The 27,200-nt window shown below is 41.0% G+C and overlaps 1 protein-coding gene across 6 annotated transcripts in view; it reads left to right on the top strand.

Annotated features, from left to right (window-relative positions):
- The first annotated feature begins 291 nt into the window (after positions 1–291).
- The window catches only part of Map2k4 (mitogen activated protein kinase kinase 4), a 104,298-nt gene continuing 77,389 nt past the window's right edge, over positions 292–27,200 (top strand). For 3 of the 6 annotated variants that reach the window (XM_087570399.1, XM_087570392.1, XM_087570395.1), the window contains exons 1-2: positions 335–453; positions 11,071–11,103. Coding sequence is in view for 2 of the 6 variants with exons in the window: in XM_087570392.1 (XP_087426518.1) it covers positions 345–453; positions 11,071–11,103 (142 nt within the window). In the remaining 4 variants the exon portion in view is untranslated. Of the gene's footprint in view, positions 454–11,070; positions 11,104–27,200 lie in introns of all 6 variants that reach the window. The other 3 variants (XM_087570398.1, XM_087570394.1, NM_001030023.2) reach the window with 2 other exon arrangements.

Below are 27,200 nucleotides of genomic sequence, written 5' to 3'. Positions count from 1 at the left end.
TTCTGAGGTTCGGAGAAGGGAGTTCTAAAGCTTTGGGGCCATAAGTCTTTCCCTCCCCTCAATGCACATATATTTTTGATTCTGCAAGCCACTGTGGGTCCCTGGGGGGTAGGTAGAGGGCCACCCTGATTCAAGACTGCAGGCCCAGCCCTTAGTTCTGGGTGTTGCAGCTCAACCTGTATTGCAGGCTGCGCGTCAGCGCTGGTGGGGGTGTGCACGGGGGCGTGACGGAGGCGTGTCCGGGGCGTGGCCAAGGCGGCGCACGCCGCGCCCTCAGCGGGGCGAGAGGCCGAGCTTGCTGCATTGCAGCCGCCGCGGCGCCGCTCGGCTCCTCATTTCCAACAATGGCGGCTCCGAGCCCGAGCGGCGGCGGCGGCTCCGGGGGCGGTGGCGGCACCCCGGGGCCCATCGGGCCTCCAGCTTCTGGCCACCCGGCGGTCAGCAGCATGCAGGGTAAGGACAGCGGGCGCGCCGAGACTCTGGGGCCCCTCGCGAGGCGCTTGGCCGAGCCGCGGCCTGTGAGCCGCTGCGTCCCCGGGGCTGTCTGAGGAAGCCGCCCGAGCTCCGCGTCCCGGGCCCGGCCTCGCCCCGGGCTCCTCATCCCCGGCCGGGTTTCGGTGAGCGCTGTGGCGGCTCTGGCCCCGCGGGCTCAGGCCCACCTGGCCGCCCCCGCCCGCAGCTCACCTGGCGCCCGCGGACTCCCGGAACGCTCGCGGCGGGGCCTCTGACTTGCAGGTCGGCCGCGTCCCGGCCCTCGGCCCCGCCGCCCCCGCGCGCCGCAGTGGGGCCGGCTCAGGGCCATCTTGCGCCTCACGGTGCGCCGCTGGAATAGGGCCACCGCGCTGTCCCCCCGTCCCCAAAACTTTGCAGGGTGTCTGCGTGGGAGGGGCGGGGGTTTGCGAGGCTCTGTGCCACCTGTAAGGTGGATAGACAGCCATTGGCCCGGGAGAGGCGTTTCGACCGAGGCCCGAGATGTGTGTTATCCTCTCATACAGAAAAGAAAATCAGATAAAAATAGACGGAGTTCGGCTGAAAGGGAGAGAGATTCAGGAAACCGAATGGCAGAGGTCAAAGTGATCATGTCTGGGCATCTGAGGCAGCTTTCCTGTAATGGCCTTTTCTCCCGGAGAGGCCTTAGGAGCTCTGTGTGGGTTTTGACAGGGGGTGTTGTGAAAATAACAGGCCCGAGTCCATTTCTTAGGTTTACTGGGGCTATTGACACAGGCAAGCCCAGAAATCTCTTGACAACTTTAGCAAACGACTTATGCTGCATTATTAGAGTCGTTTGGATATCCTTGGTATCAGTATGACCATGTTTTCTTTTTGGTTAAACTCTTCATAAAGGGCTCCTTGTGTCTAGTGAAGTTCAACAGATTATATGTTGAATATTTCGTGTTTAATGACAGCATACCATGATTTGGGCAGCAGAAATACGATTTGTATTTATATCCCTTCCCATAAGAAAAATTTGTGGGATAATATATAACCAGATCGTGCACTTCAGTCAGAAGATATATTCTGTGCAGGTCCTAAGCTAATTAATTCAAATGTCGTTAGTGGATGCCTGCTGTGCTCCATAGCACATTGCACAGAATACAAGATGGATTTTCTTGATATCATACCTTTATTATTTGTTAAGATAATTTGAGTTTATCCTCTCTTTTGCCCTGCCCACAATGGGTGTGATTTAAAGTTTAAATATTTTAAGGGTAGTGACAGAGCCTGATTTGAGTTCAATCCTTGGGACTTACATGGCAAAGAGAACTGATTTCCTCAAGTTGTCCTCTGACTTCTACACTTGAATACACAATAAATAACTCAGTAAAACAATGTATACATTTCAAGATTGAGTGTGTGTGTTTGTGTGTGTGTGTGTGTGTGTGTGTGTGTGTGTGTGTGTGTGTTTGGAGAGAAGAGGCTGACAGTTCGAAAAACCTGTATACATTTTTTTTCTTGTTCAGAAAATACTGAGCAACTGCTTAGAGCCAGCATAGAGCTCCGTTTTGAGTGTGTAGAGACAGTGAACCCAGCTGTCTCATCTCTGGTGGGGCATGTCCCTGTGAGGGTGGAGGAGGGAAGACATGGAGGTAAACAGGAGAAATTGCTTAAGAAAAATGAAAGCAACAGCTGGGTTTTGTGATAGAAGATAACTGGGCCGTCTCTTTGATAAGATGACAGAGAAAGACTGTCTGGAAAGAACAGAGATGGGGCCTAGGCAGTGAGAACAGTGAAGAGGGGAGACTGTCTAGGAACTCAGAGTCACATAGTCAGTGATTCTGGTGTTCTTTAATCTCCTTCTCTGCTTTTTGATATCTGGAACCCTTCTTAAAAGGGCCCTAAACTGTCTTGGAATTATTGCTGATTTTTTTAGAGGTGGGGGGGAGAAAGAATGTTTTGCATGTATGTATGTATGTATGTATGTATGTATGTATGTATGTATGTATGACTATTACATGAATGCTTGATGCTGGAAAGGTCAGAAGAGGTCATCAAACCCCTGGGGCTCGCTTTATAGATGGCTCTGAGCTACCAAGTGGGTGCTGGGAATCAAACCTGGCTCTCTTGCAAAAGCAACAAGTGTTCTTAACCACCGAGCCACTTCTCCAGCCCTTGTTTTGTTTTTGTTTTTATCTTTACTGATATGTCTTTACTTGAGGCTAGAGCATGTCAGTTCTATCCTGTGTTTTGAACCTGTTTTGACTGCTCAGAATAAAGAAATGTTTAAGGTGTTGTATAGTGCAATCTGAATCAAGAACCTTGGGCTTAAGCAGCAAATTAATTTTTTTCTAGGTTTGAGCCAAACTACTCATTTTTTTTTAACCAGTGTCTTTCTTTGGTTTTATTTTTATTTATTCTTCTTGAGATGAGGTCCCCCTGTATTTCCCAGGCTGCCTCCCATTTCATAATCTTGCTACTCAAAAGACTGCCTTTCTTGGAGTTGTTCATTGTCGGGTCTCATTGACCAGCAGATTCAGGTTTAAGGACATAGGATTATGGTTCAGCAGTCTTTGAACCATATCCAGGAGGATAGGTACTTTGCTTGACCAAAGGGCTTTGTGGTGTTTCATGGCTTGACATCTGTGACCCAACTGTGATACAAAACTGGAAACATTATTTCCATTATACTGTAATGCTTAATGGCCAGAGCTCTGGAATCCTGAGAGTGGATCCCATCCTCATTCACCTCACCAGGACTTAAGCTTTTTGTGAGTATAGTGTTTAGCCTCTCTGAACCTGTGTTTCTTACTTGGAAAGTAAGAATAATGCCTGTTCCACAGGCACAAGGATAATGCATACAAAGCATGAGACTTGGCATACAGTAAAGAGGCCATGCATGTTGGCCATCAACATTTTCATCTGTTATTTCCCCTGGTCCCTATCTCTTTATCCCATGTGTCTCTAGCCTCCTGTGACCAACTTACACATTTCCTTTTCTAGCTTTTATTGTCTGTGGGTTGGACACTTCTTCTAACCTGCTGATGTTACTATATTTCACTTCTAAGGGACCCTATTTTTAGAATTCCAGAGAAGAGTTTGTTCAACTTCAAACTTTAAATCCTTGTTGGTTTCTGGATCTGAGATTCTCAAATGATGATGTGTTTGAGGTACTCTTGTAGCTGTAAATGGGCTGTGGGCTGTGGGTGGCTGGAGTGGGAATTGTAGCAACCTTGGCTTCTTAACAGTCATCATTTGTTCATTTTGTTACATTTTCACAGAGCAGTTATACTTCTGATTTGGCCATTGTTAAAGCATTCTTCCCACAGAGTCTCAGCTATTAGAGAATAGTATCTGATTTTGCTATTACTCATATGTTCGAGCTTTCATTCATTCTGACTCACTTTGTTTTTGAACTTCCTCATGCCCATATACAGACGTACAAACATTTACAAGCTGAATATGCCTCTCCCCATCCCCACCCCCATTCCTCCTTTGATTATTTGGTGAGTAAAACTATCAAAATGTAGATCTGCTTGCCAGGTTGGGTAAATAGTATTATAAAAATATATTAGACATTAAAATATGCCTTTTTTGAGGAAGAAATATTCAAATGAGCTATTATTAAATTGGCCTTAAATCTTAATATTTACTTAGAAATTGAAAAAAGTATTTCCCAAATAATTGAGAGTTTGAAAAACCATTTCCGTGATAATTTGTCATCACAGACTAATTTAACTGAGGCTTCTTGCATGGTATGGTACTGTGTAATAGTGTAATAATTCAGCCCAAGAAATTTTAGTGAACTTAAAAATGCATAATTGCCTTCTTAATATTCAAGAGACTTTGTAGTGGTATCTTGTAAAAGCCCAGGAATTTAGCCAAGTCAGTGGAAGTATATCAGGTGCTCAATCTCAGGGGAGCTGGGCATAAGTATGGGCCCTAATGTTCCATAAAGTCACCATGGGCATGCTAGAGAGTAACAGATACTCTGGTGAATAAAGCTGTCCAGCTGAGAGTTGAGCATCTTCAACAATGAAAACACAGCAAGATGATTTCTTCTGTGCTAGTGGCTTTACCTCTGCATAGAGCAGTCAGTGTCTTAGAAACAAGACTTCAAAGTTGGAAGGATGCTGTGTTTGGACTAGGAAAAACCAAGGTTTAGAGTGTGCCTTATGCACACTCCGCACCCTTGGGAAATGACTGGATTTTTCTAATTTCCCCTAATTTCTCATCCATTGAAAGAGAAGATACATAGCTTATATAGAGACTATTTTAAGAATCACATTAATGTGTGTGAATATGTCTTACATCATAAAATACTATAAATATGTAACAGTTATTACAAATGGTATTGACCTGTTTTAAGCTGCTAGTCATTTAATATGTAGTGAATTTAAAAGATCTCTTAAAATGTGATAAATTGAATTTATTATAAAGACTTAAGGAGACTGGGGAGATGACTCAGTGTGTAAAGTGCTTGCTGCACAAGGGTGAGGCCCTTCATTTTGTTCCCCAGCACCAGTGCAAAAGGCTGGGCATGGTAATGGGCATCTATAGTGCTAACCCTAGGGAGTCAAGGACAAAAGGATTTCTACGCTTGCTGGTCAGCAGGCTCAGTGAGAAATGCTTCCTCAAAAAATAAGTTGGACAACAATTGAAGAAGATAGTGTATATTGACTTGTGGTGTATATATGTACACATCTGAATGCACAGATGTACATACGTAATAAGTTAAAAAAGAAGGCTGTGAAAAAAAAAACAGAGCCTTAAACTTGAGTAATTGAGAAATGTCTCTTTAAAAGCGCTTTTTCAAAGTGGTTAGCGTAGCTGGAATTATTTATGTATTTATGTAGATAGCCCTGTATGCTGAACTTAAACTTGTGGTTCTCCTAAGGGTTGGGCCTACAGGTGTGCAGCAGCACGCTCAGTTTAGAACCCCATCGACGAGAAGCACTGAATCATCTGTAAAGTACTTTCTGTACAAGCAGCTATAGCATAAATGTATGTTCTTCATGTATTGATCCTAATGTAATGATTTTTCTCCTTAGATCTTAAGTGTAAGTGTATAGTATGTGATTAATGCCCACTCTTGGGTAAGCATTTTTTATATGTCAATTAAAGTAAACGTATGCTTAAAAACATAAACTTTAAAATGTTCTGAAGTATATCTTTTAAGAGAAAGTGGAGATTTGAGATCAGTCTGCTTTTCTCTTCCTAGCAATATTTAAATGTATAAAACAAATATAAAAAAAATCTGGTTTTGATTTAGTATATGGTCTAAAGAACTGACGTTGGGGTTGGGTATTTAGCTGAGTGAGTGCTGCCTAATGTGCAAGGGGCCCTGGGTTCTAGCCTCAGCACCCTGTGACAGAAGGTAATACATGCTGTGATCCAGTTCAAGTAGAGAGTTCAAGGCCATCTGGGATAGAGAAGACTATTTCATATTACACACACCAAACAATTTAAAATTAAAATAGCAACAATAGATCCTGATAGCAGACAATAAAGAGATCCAAATCCTACAGTTGCCTGTTTGTTTCAGAATACTCTTTCTTGTATGTGCAGGTGGTATGTACAGGTATATGTATGAGTGTGTGTGTAAGGATGTAGGCAGGTGGGAAAATCAGCCTGGAGACCTTCAGTTAGTGTAGACTGGTTAGCTAGTGAGCTCCCTGCTCTGGGATTACAGGCACATGCCATTTATACCTGGGCTTTTATATGGATATTAGATATTCAACTTGGATCCTTGTGTTTGCACTGTCATGGCTACTTTTGTGTAGCTGTGATAACATGCCCTGACAAAAGCAACCCAAGGAAGGAAGGCTTTATTCTGGCTTATAGTTCCAGGGTACAGCCCATCATTGCAGGAGTCATGGAGACAGGGATTTGAAGTTGCTGGTCACACTGTGTTGACAGTTGTGAGGAAGAGAGTGATGGTGCTTGCATTCAGCTCACTTTCTCCTTACACATTCTGTCCAGAATCCTAGCCCAGGAACCCTGAGCTCCTCCTCTCTCTCCCCCCACCTCCTGTTCCAGAAGAACTGGGCTCTTTAGCTTAATAAAGATAATCCTCTACCCAGGTAGTTTAGATCATATCAGGTTGACAACTGAAATTAGTCATCACACATGAGATACTTTAACATGCACTTTCCTGCCAGCTCCAAATGCCATTTCTTTTACCGTTATTTAACATGACCTGGTATTAGTACAGCACAGTAAATTAGTTCTCCCCTGAAGCACATGTTGAAATTCTTTTAAAATTTGGGCTTTTAAAAATGAGAGCATATTTAATAAGATTAAGTAAGAAATAATCTTTTAGAATACATATTTTCTCACTTTTTGTCTAAAATACCTTAGATGACATGGTGAAATGAGTCCTAAGGTCAGTTAAACTGTGGTGACACTGCAAAAGGAGCATCAGCTGGTAGTTAGCACTGCCAGGGTGGGCCTTTCGAAGGAGAAAACAGACGTGCAGCTTGATTCTTCAGAACAACATGTTGTTCCCACCGCTAGGGAAGAGGACAGAAGTGGATATTGCATGAACCTTTTGCAGCTCTATTGTACTGTATTGTTTCATCTTACTCAAAATTGCTGAAAATTTTTTTTAAAAGGATCAGAAAAGTGTTGCTACATGTATTTGTGTCTGCACACATTTGGGGGTGGGGTGGGGGTTGCACACACTAATAAATAGCATGTTTATATGTATTGAGTGTGTGACTTTGCCAAGAAATGATATTAAGTGTCTCTTCTGATTGTATTTCATTTTATGTGTGTGGAGGTTTTGCATGCCTGTGTATCATAGGCATGCCTGGTGCCTGAAATGCCAGCAGAGGGCATTGCATCCTCTGTACCTGGAGTTACATATGGTTGTGAGCCACCATGTGGGTGCTAGGAATTGAACCCAGGTCCCCTGGAAGAGCAACCGGTGCTTGTAACCATGGGCCCATCTCTTCAGCTTCTCTTCAGTTCTTTTGGCATTTTCTTTAGGATCTGGGTCAGGTATGTTTAAGGGAATGTCAGAGGACACCAGACTGTGCCAAGCAAGAGCCACAGATGAAATAGGTTTGTTTTTGTCTCTGTTCTTGCACTGTAATGTTAGCACAGAAGACTGATGTGTTGTCAATGGTGTGCAGATTTCTCTTTACTCAAGCCAGTTTTGCTGGGTGACTTCTACTTCAGTTCTGATACTGTTTGTTAGGAGATCAGAACTGATTGATTGCACAGCTTGGTCATCTTTCCCATCTTTACATGCCAATCACAAGCTCAGAAATTGGAGTTCTTGGTCCAGGAAACAAGTTTACTCATTTATGATAAAGAATATTACAAGAGACACAGAGGAAATACCTGTGGCAAGATAAGGAGAGGGAGCCTGGAGCCTTGGCTCACTCTCCAGGTCTGAATATGGAGACTTCATTGTGTAGCCTCTGCTCATAAACTGGATGGGGGAACCCAGCAAGGCTGGCCTGCTTTACAGTTGTGACCTTTCCAAGCAACATTCCTCCCTTCAGGTTGTGGGTCAGAACTCCTCTGGAATGAGGAAGATCTACAGTGTACTGTAGGACAAGGGTAGGTCAGAAAAATCCCCTTTTTTTGGGTGGTAGGGTTTGAACTCAGGCTCTCAAGCATGCTGAGCAGATGATATTTCACTGAGTTGCATGCCCAGCAGCCAGAGAAATTCAGTGCCAAGACTGAGAAGTCTGGGAAGATTAGAGCTGCTAAGACCCTGTTGGGGAAGAGACACTCTTTCTTCCATGGCCTGCCTCAGGGGAGGGAGTTAGTTACCAGCCACATGTTGTAGGTGGAAACCAAAATACATATATCATAATACCAAGGTGGTAGAATGTGGGGTGTGGGGTTCGCCTAAGACCTTCCTTGTTGCCTTGTTGGGTTCCTGGGAATATAAAGGGGGAGGCTTTGTGTAGGTTAAGCTGCTCTGATAAACACCTGCAAAGGTAGGGAAGGCACTGTTAGTGTTGCTCATCCAAGGGAGTGGCTGTGACTACAGTAATAGAAGCCGCTCTTTCTTGGCATTAGACCTTTTATTATTTATTTATTTATTTATTTATTTATTTATTTATTTATTTACACACACTGTCACTGTCTTCAGACACAGCAGAAGAGAGCATCGGATCCCATTATAGATGGTTGTGAGCCACTATGTGGTTGCTGGGAATTGAACTCAGGACCTCTGGAAGAGCAGTCAGTGCTCTTGACCGTAGAGCCATCTCCCCAGCCCTGGCATTAGACATTTTAATTGGCCCAGAACACCTCTGGGTCTTAGGGAGTCTGATAGATGCTAGTCCACACTAAATGTCACACAATTCTAAGTTGTCCTCTGGTAGCCGAGATACATTGAAACAATGTATTCAGTGATGCAGCTAGAAAGCAGAGGGTGGCTGTTAGCCACAAGGAGAAAAAGAGCTGGCACATATGGGCTACAAAATCCCATGTTTGAAAACGTGGGAAGAATTTGATGACTGGTGTCTGAATGATGTAGACAACCTGAAATTACTAATTTAGAGATCCCTTTTGATAATGGCCAAAAATCCAAAGGAAATATAGCAGTCAGGAAAGAAGTCCTGTCAAAGTCTCTCTGAAGTACAAATACAAATGAAAATACAAAGTTCGGGCAAGGTTAGCTAGATTTTAAAGCTATAGTGGGAATACTGTGCATGGCTGTACTGTCAGAGACATGCCAGGATTTTGAGGTGAAAGTGGGAAGGTGGCCAACAATAATAATCTTTATGCTTCTGCTAGAAGGAAGGATTTGTAACCTGGTTGATGCATGAGCCTGTAAGAAATCTCTGATTTCTTTTCGGTTAGGTTGGCTTCATGATGCATTTTTGTAGCTGAATGTACACATTCAGCAGCTTAAAGCCCCTAAGTGCTCAGATGAAAAGTATATGTACTGTGCTCTACTGCCCACCCAAAGGAGGAGGAGCAGAGATAAGTGCAGAAGTTCAGAAGGGCTAATACATAGCCAAAGCTAGATTTAACCACAGCTTTCAACCCCCGAGATTACTGGACATCATCTTCACTAGAGCTTAAGTGAAATGACTTAAGTTCCAAAGAGGGCCTGCAGTGTTGGTGTGATACCTCTTGTTTTGTTACCTCTCTGGGCTACATCCTAGGAGCCTTTCCTCCTGACTTTTCCTCCTGACTTTCCTCCTTTCCTCCTGGACTCTGTTTATTTGACTGCTAGGAGGCTGGCTGGCTTTTAGATGCTCCAGCCTAGAGAAAACATGTTTAGTTTCTTTTTGTATTCTGTTCCTGCTGCATGGCTGACGGTACATCACCCTTCATGTAGAGTTGGGCTCTCGAGTGCTCTGTTGTCCAGGCTTCCCAGGACTTTGTAACCATGAAATTTTCATTTCTGTTTCCTTTTGATTGTCATTTGAGAAGTTAAATGGTCAGCAATGGATTACTTAGTTGTGTGAAAGTAACTAAGTAACTGCATAAGCGGTTTCCAGCCTTTATGTATTGTAAATGTAAAAATGTAACTAAGTTAGAGTCTTAAGGATTTTGGCAACTGGATATGAACAACTAGTTAAATTTTTTCTTTTAGAGGCTCTTTCTTTTCCTTTAAAAAAACATGTTTTGATTGAATTTGTAAGGGAATTAGTTAACTCCCTTCCTGTTTTGTTTCCCAAAGTCATAATATATATATACGTATAGGAAGATTTCTAAGAAAACCACATGATAGAGTCAGTAAAATAGTGGATAAAGAATATTTTACAAAGGCAGGGGACTTCACTTTGATTTTTGAAATAGGTTCTTTCTATGTCACTTCAGCTGCCTTCTGCCTTGTAATCCCCTGCCTTGGCCTGGAGTACTCGGATTGCAGCTGCTTCACTTTTTAAGTCATTGCACTGGGGGCTTTGACAGATAATGGCGCATGGGTGCAGTGCTTCCCTGGGTATAACCAGATCCTGTGAGACCTGGAGACGGGTCATAGAAGACTTCACAGGTTCTCTTTCTGGAACTTCTAAAGCCTTTCTCATAGCATTTCTAGGGACATCTTTTTTTAGGGGAGGGGAATAAGGTCTCACTTGCTATATGGGCCAGGTTGGCCTCAAACTCTTCTGAGTTCTGAAATTACAAAACATACCATTACTCCAGCAAGGACTCCACCCACTGTCCTCCCCCATGCCTACTATACAAGAATTTTGCCCTTTGTGTAGTGATTTTGCTCTTGTCATTTGAAGTTAGCAGATTGTCTAGAAAATTTTGTTTTATGTGTTTAAGTTTTAATAGCCTGTGAATTACTAAAATTTCTTAGTCATGGGTAATAATTAACTTGGGCACTTCTTAATCAGTTTTGGCTAGTAAAATAACTTGTAATATATTCTGGATAAATAGGTTGAGAACATTCAAAAATTGATGAAACAGCTTTAACAATTTTATTAACTGTTGGGGAAAATAACAACTAAGGTGGTATAGATGATTTAAACTTTAGAGCTGAGGTTTTCCAGCCAGCCTCTGCTGTCCTTGTTGGGATGGTGGGAGAACGTGATTTGAACTGTTCTTGCATTAGTTTTTATTCATAGTGTAATATAAAGATGCAATGTCTTGTTCTGATTTGGTTTGTTTGATTTACAGCAAATGAACTGCAACTTATCTCTTTTACTTTAGGCTTTCAGATAAACTTCTGTGAAAAGGCACAAAGTAAGCGACAATTTTGATATTCTGTTCCTTTTTTTTTTTTCATATCCATCTTGGTATTGGGAATGTGTCCACTTTTGTTTCAACTAACAGACCATGGTGATTTTTGCACTGAAAGAGCTTCCATTTTTCATTCTGTTCCTTCCCGTTCTTAGTTATATTCTTGAGTATAAATTGTTCTTGTTTTTACTTGAAACTCAAACAGGAAAAAGGTATGTATAGACATTCAGATGTATATGGGCCTAGAAAAAGAAGAAAGTATTCAGACTTAATTATAATTTAAATCACAAATTGAAAGTTCATGATTAAGACTGTAGTATAGAAAGCCCATACTGCATGCAAAGATGATGCTTTTATTTAAAAGTGTTTAGTGTGTTTACGATTTTTTTTTCCTCTTTAAAACTAATCTTGTTGCAGTCATGTCTCCATCCCACCCCAACCCACTCCTGTCTTCTATTGGAACATTAGTCTTTATAGACCAAGTACATTGGCCTTAAAATATGTAATAGGAACTTTTAATTGCTAAGTGTTAAGCAAGTGTTATGTTAAAATGTAAATGAAAACTAAAACTTACTGAGTGTATTAGGATATGGCTCGGCCATAGCTCTTTGGTCGTGTAAGTACCAGTCTCTGGGATTGAGACCCAGCACCACAATTAATCAATCAATAAATAAGTAAATAAATAAAGTAGATGTATTGATTCATAGAATATAGAGCAGAGTTTTTAAAAATAAAAAGATAGTATTTGTAAAATTAAAACAATACATTTTGAATTTTAAACATTATAAAATACAGGGTTTTTTTGTTTGTTAAGTCTCATCTGAAGGAGACCGCTCTAGTTTACAGGAAGACATTCCAAACTGAGTTTTAATCTTCTGGTTCTTTTGTGTCTGGGGAATAATGATGATCACTTGATGTTTATCATTCTTAATAATTTAGTTTGTAGGGAAAGTTTAAACTATTTCTGTTCTAGCCAAGCATCTTTGTTTGTTTGCGAGGGAGGGTTCAGAAAGCTTAATTTTTATTGACTGGACATTGTGGACATTTTCTTTGTAATGCATTGAGCACAAGTTTCTTTCTTGAATGGGTAACCCAGGATGTGAATATGTGCTACATGTTAGAGATGGGCCAGCAATATACTAGTATAAAAGTTTCTTAGTAGGCACACTACTTAACTGTCTTCCTGTTAGCTTAAGTGCTGAACCCAAAGTGTAAGTGAATCCCTGACTGTAATGAACATACGATTTTAAAAGTATGAACTGGTAGTTTATATCTTATGCTACCCTAATATCCCAGTACACTCAGTAAGTTTTAGTTGTCATTTACATTTTAACATGACATTTACTTAATACTTAGCAATTAAGAGCTCTTATTACATATTCTAAGGCTTAGAATTTATTATTGTGTTCACCATGTTCTCTTTGCCTTTAGTTCTGCTGTGTGCAGCATAAAGCAAGAGGCACATGTTTGTGTCAACTCTAATGTGTGCAGTGCTATAAAGAGCTCTTAGGATTGGTTCGCAGTACTTGGGGTTCTGAGTGGCTCTGCCCTCTCCTGATGCTGCAGCTCTGCATACCTCACTGTTTCTGGCTGACTGAATAAGAGGCTGAGACTCCAAGACCATGGGAGCTTAACTGAGTGTGGGGGCCATATGCAAGCACACTTTTGCATTTATCTTCTCACTCAGCTTATTTAAGCTCCTGCTTTCTCCTGGCTTTCCTCAACTCCCCCTTTATTTTTTCCACTTTTTATTTTCTGCCTTTTGAGATTCAACTTCATTATATTTACTTCTTTATGAGGTTCACATTGGCAGTAAGAACTGTACAGTGAATGAGAGACCTATACAGAAATTAATAAAAAGAGGCACCTACCCTCAGTGGCCTCACAGTGTAGTGGGCAGAGTTAACTCCCTACTAATTATCAGTATCTAACACTGATGCTATGTACAGACTGCTTAGAAACTGAAGCCAGGGAAAGAATGGGTAAAGGAGCTGATGTGTCCATGACACTTTTATTTCTGCTGAGTTCAAGAACAGATAGGCTTAAGGACGCTGTATGTCTCATACTCACTGCTTGCTTGCTTGCTTGTTTTTTTCTTAAGATGGGGCAGAGTCTTACTTCGTTTCAGAGTTGGCTTTGAACTTGGTGCTCAAGTGGTCTTCCTACCTTGTCCTTCTGAACAGTTGGGACTGAAGATACATTCTACTGTGCTCCTTGCTGTTGCTGCTTTCTGTTGAGTGCTGGAGGCTCAGGGATCTTGCTATGGGCCTAATTTATTTCAGAGTTAAACAGAGCTGTCTGTGACTGCCTCTGGAGGATTCTGGAGGAAAAGTGCACATATCAGGGAGAGGAGGGGGAGTTTGTTTTTGTACAAATCATTGCTTATATTTTAGGATAAGGATAAACTTGTATCTTAACACCTTTTCCTGTAATTTTACAAATTAAAAAATTTAAAGTGTACTTCTAATTTTGCAGTAGCCTTCTAGTTTGTTTTAGAATACAAACATTAAATTTGTTAAAGCAGTCACCATGTCTTTAAAAATTAAGAATTTGAAAACATCAATTGTGTAGTTGTTGTGTTGACTCATACTTTTCCAGAAGTGCCAAAGGATGTTTCAGAACTAGGGAAACATATTTAATTTATTAATACTATATACCATACAGTAGGTGCAGGAGAGGACGGAGCAAAGAGCAGAAGGTGCATGGAAAGGTGCAGTGGATGCAGCAATGCCCAGCTCTCCAGCATAGTGAGGACTGTTGTGTTCTAGGATGACCATGACTAATGGAAGCTCTGAGATATTAATGTTCCCATTGTTTGACATGCACAGTTTTTGTTCTTCACTTTCTACATCACAATTCAATCAGTTGATTGTTGCTGCCTGTTCTATGTTAGTGAAAGCTAACTGGAAATATGTATATGTGTATGTACAGGTAGTATGAGATTCCACTTTTAATTGGGGGTCCTGATTTTGGTAGAATTTGAATACTCACTTTGCACCTCATGTTTTTAAACTAAATTACGGTCTCTGCATGTCTGATATTTTTATTTTCTACATATTTAAAATGATATATTTTAGACAATAAAAATAATTTATGATAACTATGTTATATCTCTTCTAATACCGTTGGGTCATTGAATTTTTTCTGAATGTAAAATTACTTCAGGGAGAAATACCTTTACTTTTGTGGGAGTTCTAAATGTATAATTCCTGCATTTCCAAGACTGAACTTCAGTTAGAGCCTACTGGTTAATCATTTTAAGAGACTACCATTGCTCATGTAAATATGCTTTTATAACTAATGACCAAGTTTGAATGCATCTATTGTCTTTAATAGATGAATTTCACAGTGTGATTTGCCTTCTTTATAAAACCAGTCTCTAGGAGTGAAGGCAAACTTTACATAGAAATATGTTTTTGAAAAAAATGTTCTTTTTTATTTACATAAATCAAGTTTGCATGAGGTTTACCAACCAGCTGACTTGGGGTGCGGGGTGGCAGGTAGAGGACAAGAGTGAATGAATGTCTGTTACAAATCCCTGGTCATAGGGTTTCCCTCAAGAAATACCTGAAATCTTGTATACATCAAGAGTATTTAGGAGGTTGTCCCAATAATTTAGTTTTTATTTCAGTGTATTTAACAGCTCAGAGCAGAAGACTTCTTGGTCTCTAAGGAAAATTTGGCAGTATTGTTTCTGTAGCTTTGCCTTTTACACTTTGGTTTGCTTTAAAATTTTCTTGTGTCTCTTAAGAGTGTTTTGCTTGGGAATGTTTGCATAGCAATAGAATATTACCACTCTACTCCTTATGTCTCCACCCATGATCCAGACTGTCTCAGAACTCTTTGTAGTTCAAGCTTGGAGTTTTGTAACCGCCCTTGGCAGCCTCTTGATGCTGGGATTTCAAACATGTTCAATACTCTTATTTACAACCAAACTGTTATGTAGAAACCTATGTGCTACAGAGGTGACTGTTGTCCTGTGGTGTTAAGTGAAACTAGACTACATTGGTAGTTATTTTTGGTGACACTGCATATTGATATATTAGGGAAAGGTTTATGTGTAGGAGAGAAACATTCTAGTAGCTGATTCTAATTAGTGTCGTCGTCGTCGTCGTCGTCGTCCTCCTCCTCCTCCTCCTCCTTCTCCTCCTCCTCCTTCTCCTCCTCCTCCTCCTCCTCCTCCTCCTCCTCCTCTTCTTCTTCATTATTTATTTTGAGTCAGGATCTTGCAATGGATTGTAGGCTGCCTTGAACTCAAAGTTATGATCCTCCTGCCTCAGCTTCTGAGTGCTGGGATTACAAACATGCACCTTATACCTTTAATTCTCTAGTAATTGTCTCTTATTGTTTTTAAGTGGTACTAACAAAAAGGACAATAGTAAAACCGAAGGGAGCATGTTTCCTGAATCTTTTCAGTCTTCATAGTTTTCTGACCTGATTAGAGTATTTGCAAAAGGTGTCGTTTGGCTTTATTGATGGGATATAGAGAACCATGGAAAAGAAGTAATGGAGGGAGGGCCAGTTCTTCATGTTTTAAATAAACTAAAGGTTTAAGGATAACTTGTAACTTGTTTAAAAAAGTATTTATTTTTATTTTATGTATATGTATATATACCTACTTGTCTGTCTGTGTACCATATGCATGCAGGAGCCTGTAGGTCAGAAGAGGGTGTTGGAGCCTCAGAAACTGGAGTTATATATGTGACTGTGAGTTGGATGAGTAGGCACTGGGTGCTAGGAATTGAAGCTTGGTCCTATGTAAGAGCAGGAAGTGCTCTTAACTACCAAGCCCTCTCTCCAGCCTTGGCTGATTACATTACTAAATCTGTAGTTTTTGTAGTAAAAGCCTTGTAGCCACTGACTAAAATTTTATCATTTAGAAATTATTGTCCTCAGCTGAGATTTTCTTAGGAGACAAAATGCACACATGTACAGCTTTTGAGTACTAGTGTAGTTCTTTTATATTGCTGTAGATGGTGAAGTTAGTTGACAAGAGACTTTTGTGTAACTGGCCTGTAAGCCATAGAGCTGATTCCCAGTATATTCATCCTGTTGTCTGGGACCCGTGATAAGATGTCAGTATCAGTCCTCCCGGAACAAAAGCACCTCTGTGGTAAAGCAGCAGTAGAGCATTTGTGATGTGTGAGCAGAGTCAAGGCTTCTTGCTCCTTCTAACATGCTATCACAGAGATGTTGCCTGATTATCTGTGACCTTGGAAGTTGTTAGAACACGAACTCTCCCTAAAAATTATTTTTGTTGCTAGAAGGAAGATTTCTAATGGTCATTACATTTAAGTCAATGCTATTTTTGAAGAAGGGAAGTATTTAAGTGGCATTCTCTCAGAGTTTTCCTTAATATACCAGTTGATATTACTGACAGCAATGAGATGTTTGTCAGAGCTTGTGTGGCCGGATGGATGAAAATAGAAGTGATGTTCTCAAGGCCTGTCTCAGCAGCATTCCTAGTTTGAGCTTTCATGTTTGCTTACAAATGGAGGATGGCATTTTTAAATAAGGTGTGGTAAATGCTAGAATTCTTACTTCATGGTTTTCTGAGTGTTTTCCGAATTCAGGCAAACATTTTCAAGGAGGTAGGCTGTCTCACCAGAAACTGTCATCTTGGTATTGATCTTCTTATCAGGTGGGACTACCAAGCAAACATTAACCAGAAGTGAGGACTAAGTGTAGACAAGTATATCTCCTCTTTAGAGAGCCCTTATATCAATACTCTGCATGATTGAGACCTATCTGTAACTCTGTCTAAGTGCTGGAGACATTAAAACTGAAATAAAACCAGAACTTCCTTTGAAGAATCATGTTTTAGAAAGTGAACGTACATACACAAGGAATGTGCTAGAAAGAGTAGATGATGAAGGAGGAGGAAGAGGAGGAGGGGGAGGAAGATGAGGAGGGGAGGAGGAAGAAGAGGAAGAAGGGGAGGAGGAGGAGGAAGAGAGGAAGAGGAGAAGGAAGAGGATGAGGAGGAGGAGGAGGAGAAGGAGGAGGAGGAGGAGGAGGAGGAAGGTTGAAACAGACTCACCACCCTGGCCTGCTCCTTAATCAGGTGTTCTATCACCTAATTAAAAGCAAAACGAAACAAAACACCCCTTTTAATTCCTCAATCAAATCAAAAGTCACATAAAGTGAAAAGACATTATTGGAACAAGTTGAACAGTACATGTACAAGACTGGTTCTTCTGAACCAAGAGACTAGCTTTTTCATTTTTCTTATTTTATCTTTTTCCCAGTGCCTAGCAGGAGTCATTAACTGTTCAACAGTAATGCTGACTTTGAAGTATAAAGTGTGCCCCCCACAATGTTCTAAAACTGCCTTAATCTTTTGCTTTTCCTTCTTGGGTCTTGAGGGGATATGTGACAAAAAGAACCATGTCAGTCAGAGTCTGCTTGTGTACTGTATGTGCATGAAGTTAAGAGTGTTGTGTGTACTCTTAGAGTACCATTTACTCCTGCTATTTTTTTTTCTTTATTAACTTGAGTATTTCTTATTACATTTCGATTGTTATTCCCTTTCCTGGTTTCCGGACCAACATCCCCCTAGCCCCTCCACCTCCCCTTCTCTATGGGTGTTCCCCTCCTCATCCTCCCCCCCATTACCGCCCTCCCCCCAACAATCATTTTCACTGGGGCTTCAGTCTTAGCAGGACCAAGGGCTTCCCCTTCTACTGGTGCTCTTACTAGGCTATTCATGGCTACCTATGAGGTTGGAGCCCAGGGTCAGTCCACGTATAGTCTTTGGGTAGTGGCTTAGTCCCTGGAAGCTCTGGTTGGTTGGCATTGTTGTTCATATGGGGTCTCGAGCCCCTTCCAGCTCTTTCAGTCCTTTCTCTGATTCCTTCAACGGGGGTCCTGTTCTCAGTTCAGTGGTTTGCTGCTGGCATTCGCCTCTGTATTTGCTGTATTCTGGCTGTGTCTCTCAGGAGCGATCTACATCCGGCTCCTGTCTGCCTGCACTTCTTTGCTTCATCCATCTTGTCTAATTGGGTGGCTGTATATGTATGGGCCATATGTGGGGCAGGCTCTGAATGGGTGTTCCTTCTGCCTCTGTTTTAATCTTTGCCTCCCTATTTCCTGCCAAGGGTATTCTTGTTCCCCTTTTAAAGGAGTGAAGCATTCGCATTTTGATCATCCGTCTTGAGTTTCATGTCTTCTGTGCATCTAGGGCAATTCAAGCATTTGGGCTAATAGCCATTTATCAATGAGTGCATACCATGTGTGTTTTTCTGTGATTGGGTTACCTCACTCAGGATGATATTTTCCAGTTCCCTCCATTTGCCTGTGAATTTCATAAAGTCATTGTTTTTGATAGCTGAGTAATATTCCATTGTGTAGATGTACCACATTTTCTGTATCCATTCCTCTGTTGAAGGGCATCTGGGTTCTTTCCAGCTTCTGGCTATTATAAATAAGGCTGCTATGAACATAGTTACTCCTGCTGTTTTTAATGTAGTCTAACCTTTTCAAAAACACCAATTCATAGAATGCATTTATGGACAACAAATAGTGCTTAATTGTGTCCACTAAGAAATGAAAGTCTTATTTACATCTTGATGCTTTTAAACTTGGAAGATGTAGTGGTTCGAATTAAGAAAGGCCTCTGTAAGCCAATATGTTTGAATGTTTAGTTACCAGTGAGAAAGGACTAAAAACTGTGTTCTTGCTGGAGTAGATGTGGTCTTGCTAGAGGAAATATGTCACTGTGTGTTGGGTTTTAAGGTTTCAAAAGTCTATGCCAGGCCTATTCTGTCTCTGCTTCTGTCTGTCTGTCTGCCTGCCTGCCTGCCTGACTGACTGCCTGCCTGCCTGTCTGTCTGTCTATAGCTATATATCTGATCAAGATGTAACTCTCAGTTACTGCCCCAGTGCTGCCATGCACTTTGTCATATTGATAATAGACTAAACCTCTGAAACTGCCAGCAAGCCCCCCAGTACTTGCTTTCTTTTATTTGCCTTGCCTATGGTATCTCTCCACAGAAATAGAACAGTGTCAGGAGGCATTTAATAAGGCTTAGAAGAAGCTATTTGCATTGTGGAAGGAGCTAGAACAATACTGTGGTAACTGTTTGTACATACACATTACTAAGTTTGTGCAGTTAAACCCACTCCTTTCCCACCTCTCTTTTGCCTTGATAATAACACTGTTAGATTTTAATTTAAATTAGATTGTGCTTTCTTTCCTTGAGCAAATGGTGCTTTAACTGTGAAATTGTCTACATCTTAAAACTTGCTTTATCCTAGTCTGTTTGCTAATGAAGTTCTTGCAGAATTGGGAAGTCCAGAAGAGTTAATTACTTAATGACTGGTGGGAATCCCTGTGGTAATTGGGCAAATAAAGAAAGTGGATCACATTCCTATTTGACAAGAATCTGACTTTCTTATACGGTTAATAATATTGTACTAAGCAAACATCCTAAGCAGGAAAAGTCAGAGCTGGTGGTTTTTGGTGGCTTCTCAGCTTATGTGCTGTTGTCAATACTTTACCTGCTAGCTGTATGCTGGTCTTAGCCTTGTTACCTGGACTCAGTGGAGCTCCAGGCCAGTGTGCTTTAGCTAGGAACATTCTGCCCCCCTTTTTTTATTTCATTGAACAAATATTTTTATCCCATCATCTGTAAAACATACAGTTTTACGATGTTGATTGAAAAAGTACTGATAGAATAGTAAGGAATGTGGTTAGGGCGCTAAGTGTTCACTCTGAAGAGTTATGTGGCTCCCTGTTTTCTATGAGGAGATATGTAGAGTAGAGCTCATTGGCATAGTCTTCTTTTTTCATTATGCACAGCTCTACATTTGATCCCTAGTGCTACAAAACCATTCCTGGGTAGAGTTAGGGCTGGCAGCTAGAGTTGGGTGACACATTTCTGTTACATTAATGCTTACTTATAGTGTAACCAGATCCAACCAGAGACACACTGAAATATGACAAATGGAAGAGCATGAGTATTCAGGTTGTTCTAGCAGTTATATGAAAATGTGTATGTTTTTGTTTTTAAGGGCTTTAAAAGCCCAACTTGTTCTCTAGGCTTCTGTATGATGAGTGTAGAGAACTGACTGTTCTCTTTTAGAGAGATTAGAATAAGTGACAAGGATATTGCAATTTAAAACAGAAACAGTGAGTGGTGCATGTAGAAAAACTGAAACAATTTTTGACATGTATGTGTGTGCATGTTTGTACATGTGTATGTCATTTGTTTACTTGTGCATGTAGAGGCTAGAAGTCAGCTTCAGGTGTTGTTCCCCAGGTCCCATTTACTTCCTTTCTTAAGCCAGAGTTTCTCATTGATCTGGAGCTAACTAAGTAGGTCAAGGTATCTGGCTAGCAAGCATCATCCTCCTTCTGCCTCCCTCTTGCTGGGGAACAAGTGTGTGCCATTTTGCCAGACTGTAACAGGTTCTGAAGATCAAACTCAGGCTCCCGTGCTTCCATGACAAATGCTGTATTGAACAAGCCACCCTCTCAGCCTTCTGAAGCAGAATGTTTAAAAGGGGGGAGAATTTATAATTCTAGCACCTTCAATTGTTGTAACATTTTGGAGATTGGGGTGTGTGTGTGTGCGCACGTGTGCGCACATGCACATCCATACACCAGTGGGTCCCATAGTGAGCATGTGGAGGCTAGAGGAGTCTCTCCTTCCACTATTTGGTTTCTGAGAATTAGATTCATTATACTAGGCCATAGGTTTTGTAAATGGTGTTTCTTTTTTGACAATATGATATTTCAGTTATGGATGTGGCATGGTTTTTATAAGTAATGCAGTGTAACTATAATTGCTTTGAACAACTTGTTTGTATAATTTTTAATATCCTTAGCATAAATTTATAGAAATGGAGTGATAGGTTAGTCAAGAATATTTTGAGATGTTTGAGATGTTGCCTTTTGAACCAGTTTACAGTTATGGTGACAATGTGCTGAAGGTTAATGTGTCTGGCATAGTACCAAGTGCTGAGACAGGTAAGAAAATGAATTTTTGTACTCCTGGCAGATGTTATGCTATGGTGGGAAAGGCCCTCTTTCCTCAGATAATGGCAGATTGGACAAGTTTAAAGAGGATGCCTACTGCTGCATTCTTTGCTACTGTTGATACCAGGTTATTCATGATGGGATTAACGGTTTTGATTTGTTTTACTTTTCTTACTGCTATCGCCAGAGAGAAACGAGTAAAGGGAGGAAAGACTGATTTTTGACTCATGGTTAAGATGGTTCAATCTGTGGTGGCATATGACCCCTTGCATTTGGGCAGGCTGGTGATCATCACAGTGGGAGGATATGGTAGAGGAAAGGCTTCACTTCTTTTCATACAGGCAGCAGAGAGAAGGGATTCAGCATGGATTCATTTAGAAAGTCTCTCAAGCGCACAGCATGCCTAGATACCACATCCCTGTGGGCTGAGATACTTCACTTAGACTCACACTAGTTCAAAGACTTTGACTTGGAAGTAATAATAATTACCCTTCTAGCTTCTGTAAGGCAAAGGACACTGTGGTTAGGACAAAACGGCAACCAACAGATTGGGAAAAGATCTTTACCAATCCTACAACAGATAGATGCCTTATATCCAAAATATACAAAGAACTCAAGAAGTTAGACTGCAGGGAGACAAATAACCCTATTAAAAAATGGGGTTCAGAGCTAAACAAAGAATTCACAGCTGAGGAATGCCGAATGGCTGAGAAACACCTAAAGAAATGTTCAACATCTTTAGTCATAAGGGAAATGCAAATCAAAACAACCCTGAGATCTCACCTCACACCAGTGAGAATGGCTAAGATCAAAAACTCAGGTGACAGCAAATGCTGGCGAGGATGCGGAGAAAGAGGAACACTCCTCCATTGTTGGTGGGATTGCAGACTGGTACAACCATTCTGGAAATCAGTCTGGAGGTTCCTCAGAAAATTAGACATTGAACTGCCTGAGGATCCAGCTATACCTCTCTTGGGCATATACCCAAAAGATGCCCCAACATATAAAAAAGACACGTGCTCCACTATGTTCATCGCAGCCTTATTTATAATAGCCAGAAGCTGGAAAGAACCCAGATGCCCTTCAACAGAGGAATGGATACAGAAAATGTGGTACATCTACGCAATGGAATATTACTCAGCTATCAAAAACAATGACTTTATGAAATTCGTAGGCAAATGGTTGGAACTGGAAAATATCATCCTGAGTGAGGTAACCCAATCACAGAAAAACACACATGGTATGCACTCATTGATAAGTGGCTATTAGCCTAAATTCTTGAATTACCCTAGATGCCTAGAACAAATGAAACTCAAGACGGATGATCAAAATGTGAATGCTTCACTCCTTTTTTAAAAGGGGAATAAGAATACCTGTGGCACGGAATAGAGAGGCAAAGATTAAAACAGACACAGAAGGAACACCCATTCAGAGCCTGCCCCACATGTGGCCCACACATATACAGCCATCTACAAGATGGATGAAGCAAAGAAGTGCAGACCGACAGGAGCCGGATGTAGATCGCTCCTGAGAGACACAGCCAGAATACAGCAAATACAGAGGCGTATGCCAGCAGCAAACCACTGAACTGAGAATAGGACCCCCGTTGAAGGAATCAGAGAATGAACTGGAAGAGCTTGAAGGGGCTCGAGACCCCATATGTACAACAATGCCAAGCAACCAGAGCTTCCAGGGACTAAGCCACTACCTAAAGACTATACATGGACTGACCCTGGACTCTGACCTCATAGGTAGCAATGAATATCCTAGTAAGAGCACCAGTGGAAGGGGAAGCCCTGGATCCTGCTAAGACTGAACCCCCAGTGAACTAGATTGTTGGGGGGAGGGCGGCAATGGGGGGAGGATGGGGAGGGGAACACCCATAAAGAAGGGGAGGGGGAGGGATTAGGGGGATGTTTGCTTGGAAACCGGGAAAGGGAATAACACTCGAAATGTATATAAGAAATACTCAAGTTAATAATAATAATAAAAAAAATTACCCTTCTGCTGTGTTGTCCTGGTTAAAGTTACATGTTCCCCTAAAGGCATTGAAGACCTCAACTTTAACGTAATAGGTATGATTTTAGTCATGACTTTACACTTTTTGAAATGAGTAGTGTTAAAGATATATGAGTTTGCCAATGTTTTATAAATTGTAAATTACCCTTTAGAGATGGAATTTATGTTGTTCAATTCTGATCATATCGATAATAGAGTTTTCTTTCTTATGATGCAGTGAGAAAAATTAAACCTGTTAGGTTGAGTTGGAGGACATTGAGGTACCAGCAAGTAAAATAATATAATTTGAATCCAATAAATGTTTGGTAACTCTTCCTTGTTTTAGGTACTTAACATGTATAGCATATTTGCAGGTTTCAGAGGTAAACCAAGATAGTTAAAAATCAAGAAAGTTGACAATTGAATCATAGAAACAACTTCTTGGGGGTCAGAGCGAGGCAAGGTAGACCAGTGTGAGCATAGTCTCTCTGAAGAAAACTTGATGGTAATGATGTCTGTGCACATCTGTGTAGGATCATGTCCCTTGTGTTCCTTTGCAGAGGATGAAGTTGATGTCAAATGTGCTCCTTTTGCTCTTTACCTCAGTTTTTGAGACAGGATATTTTCCTGAGCCTAGAATTCACTGGCTGGCTAAACCAGTGAGCCCAGAAATCCTGGGGCTACAGGATGGCACCTCTGCACTTTTCATGCAAATTTTGGGGATCTGAACTCTAGTCCTCATACTTGTACAGCAAGCACTTTACCCATTGAGCTAATTTTGATGATTTTGAAACTGTACATAATGCTGATTCTTAATGAATCATGAGAAAAGGTGTTTTCCTTATCTGTAGAAGTTGAGGGAGAGCTGTTTTAAGTTGCCTGGATTTCTATGACTGTGGATTCAGTACACAAGTAGGACACTATCTGCATTGGGGTCTTTGAGGGAGAGCCAAACTGTAAGATAGATGAAGCTAGTTGTGAACATGGTGTTTAATAAAGGCTTGTGTTGCTTGAGCACTTACTTAGTTTAGGGAGAATGCCTAGGGTTCTTTATCCTCTTGCTTAGAGCTAAGTAATGCTGGCTATCGTTTCCCTTCAGTGTTCTCGAGAATTGCTCAGCATTGCAGGGAAGGACATGTCTGTGCCTCTGTGCATCTACTTGGGTTATCAATGAATCTTTTAAAACATATTTTTCAGTTTTGAGAATTTCATATATCTGTATAATACACTTAATGTATTTTAATGATACTCCCTCCCTCTCTTCCTTCCTGATTCCTCCTGGATCTCTGATTTTCAGATTCATGATTCTTCATAACCTTGATGGCTCTACACTCTTCTCTGCCTTTCTTATGGGAACTTTGAGGAGAATATTGTGTATAGGTGAAGTAAAAGCTCATTTTGCATAGCGTGGGGCATCCTCTTGAGACAGGTCGAACAACAAGACTCTTGAGAGTGATGCTAGGAGGGTGACTCACTTTGTTCTGGGGCTGGGGCTGCCAGACTCTAGGCCAGCTGGTAGGCCAGGCATGGTTTTAATTTTTTTTAGTATTAACAAATGTTCTCACATTCTGCGTGTCATGAGGAGAAAGTTAGGCATTGTTTTTTCAGCAGAGGTGGTGCCTAGAATTCTTGGGAGGACAGACACTAGCCTATGTACACACCAGTAAGAACAATGTATGCTCATGTTTCTAGTACAGTTACTTGAGAGCTGAAAAGGAGTTATCTCTGTTGTGTGTCATGTCTGTTCAAGGTCAGTAAGCTTGGGAAACATGTTCATCTCCTGGCACTGATCTCATAGAAAACCCCTGCTGTGTAAATATAATATGGTTCTTGGTTTCTGTTGCTATATTTAAGGGGAAGTTCTCTTTATCTCTATTGGCTTGTTACTACTTGGCCATGATGATACCACCAAAAGGGTATTGTCACAAATATGGTTTTTATCCATTATGTTCAATTCTATTGTATAGTTCTTGATCTCTTTCAAACTAAAATCTCCATAGGCTTTTCAGAAATATAATTTATTTTTATTTTATGTGCATTTGTGTTTAGCTTGCTCCTGAGGGTGTCAGATCCCCTGGACTTGGAGTTATAGATGGTTGTGAGCTGACATGTGGGTGCTGGGAATTGAACCTGGTCCTCTGGAAGAGCAGCCAGTGCTCTTTACTGCTGAGCCATCTCTCCAGCCCTCCATAGGCTTTTATAGCACCAATTCTTTTCTGCAAGTAAAGTATCATTTTAGGTTTGGTGTTTTGTTTTTTGGTGTTTTTAATTAAAAAGTATCTGTGATAGTGTCCTGTTCCCTCCCTCCCTCCCTCCCTCCCTCCCTCCCTCCCTCCCTCCCTCCCTCCCTCCCTTCCTTCCTTTCTGTGTGTGATTTCAAATATCTGAGGGTGTAGCAGCTCTGGGACACTTGAGAAAGGAAGAATCAGTGCAGATGGGGTGCTTTGAGGGAAGGGCTAGTCAGCCTTATGGATGTTTGGAAACAGCATCTTGGATCTGAAAGGCTACCTCCTCATTGCCTTAGACTCACCTGCCTTTGTGGCTTTTTTTCCTCCTCAAGACTAGTTTCACGTCCACCCTCTGTTGATGAGTTTCAGGGTTAAGGTGTCTTTGTGAAAGCTGGCAAGGCAACTGGGTCTTCCCTAGACTCCTTGGAGCTGAGACATTTGTGTTCAGAGTCTGAAAATTTAGAATTCTTTCATATATTTGCTAATGGATGGTTGAAACATATATTTGTTTGTAGATTGAGTAGAGTATGTTCAACTCTAACTTATATAAATTGCATTGTGTTAAACTATGTACATTTATTTATGAAGTCAATTACCTTTAAAACTCCTCTTCCCCAATATTTGTTTAACTGTAGATCTAGTGCTCAAAAAGAATTTCCCTTTTTGTGTGTGTGTGTGCTTTAAGTATTTGTATTGTCAAGGAAATAGCTCAAGTGAGCTTTCATTGTAGCACCGTGCTTCGGTATTCCTTGCAGAGTTTGCCTGTTACTGGCCTCTTGCCCACACCTTGAGGAAAGTTGTTTAGTGTTTTGCTTTCGGATAGCTTTCATAACATTTCTTTGTTTTGTCTTTGACTCATGTTTGGTCTCTCTTTTGTCAGTTTTTCTTCATGTATGGAAATCATACATTATGTGTGTGCTAGATGATTTTAAGTAAACACAGCATGTAACAGACAAATGGTATTTAGCTTTCAACATGGTGACTTGATTGGGTTTGAGCTCATAAGATATGTGCTTGCTAGTCTTCAATCTTCACTGCTACCCTTGCTATATAAGGCAAGATTCATAGGTCAGGGATTAGGAGTTGGTTATCTTTGGGGTGGGTTGGGGCGGTCACCATTCAGTCTGCTACATTATGGAGTTGAATTAGTCGTATATATCTTATGTGAAAAATCACATTTATATTACCTCAACATCTCCGAGTTTTATCACATTACAGCATCAACTCAGACAGTCTTCAGAACAATTCAGTCAGTTAGTGGTGAGCCTTAGTGTATTATCCATCTCTGGCTGGATAACTGTATTTGAACCTAGAAACTGGAAGACAAATGACCTGACTTCACAGGTGAATGCTGAGAGGGTGGTGTGAACACCATTCCTGCTCACAGAAGACACAGTCACAGTAGGCTGCTGTCGAGAAGCCAGCACAGTGACTTCCATTAGGGCTTTTGAGAATCACAGACAGATTTCCAAGAAGAAAGGAGTGCTTCATTAAAAAGGCTTTTTATATTGCTGAATTCTTTTAAAAAGCAGTTTGCTGTTTGTGATTCTTTCACTCAGTCACCCTGATCAACCTATTCTCTAGCCAAGCTTGTACTTAATACAAGTCCTCTAGACTTTAACAAATAAAACATCTTGAATGTTTTTGGTGTCAGCACTTTATGTAGTTCTTCGTCAATTTTGTTTTGCTTTGCTGGGGGGGATGGGGTGGGATAGATTGCACAATGAAACCCTGGCAAGTAGGAATTTTCTTATGTTAACCAGGTTGGCTTCAAACCTGTGCCTCACTTCTTGTGTGCTGGCCTGAGCCACCATACCTATCATGTTTGTCTCTTGTTTGTGTCTAAATGTTAAGGATCGACTTGCTGTGCCACATGCGGTGACACTTGAATTCCC

The sequence above is a fragment of the Rattus norvegicus genome, chromosome 10, assembly GCF_021556685.1.
Source record: "Rattus norvegicus strain SHRSP/BbbUtx chromosome 10, alternate assembly SHRSP_T2T, whole genome shotgun sequence".
Classification (NCBI taxonomy): Eukaryota; Metazoa; Chordata; class Mammalia; order Rodentia; family Muridae; genus Rattus; species Rattus norvegicus.
The sequence above is the reverse complement of the archived record's forward strand: the minus strand, read 5'-3'. Positions and strand labels throughout refer to the sequence as shown.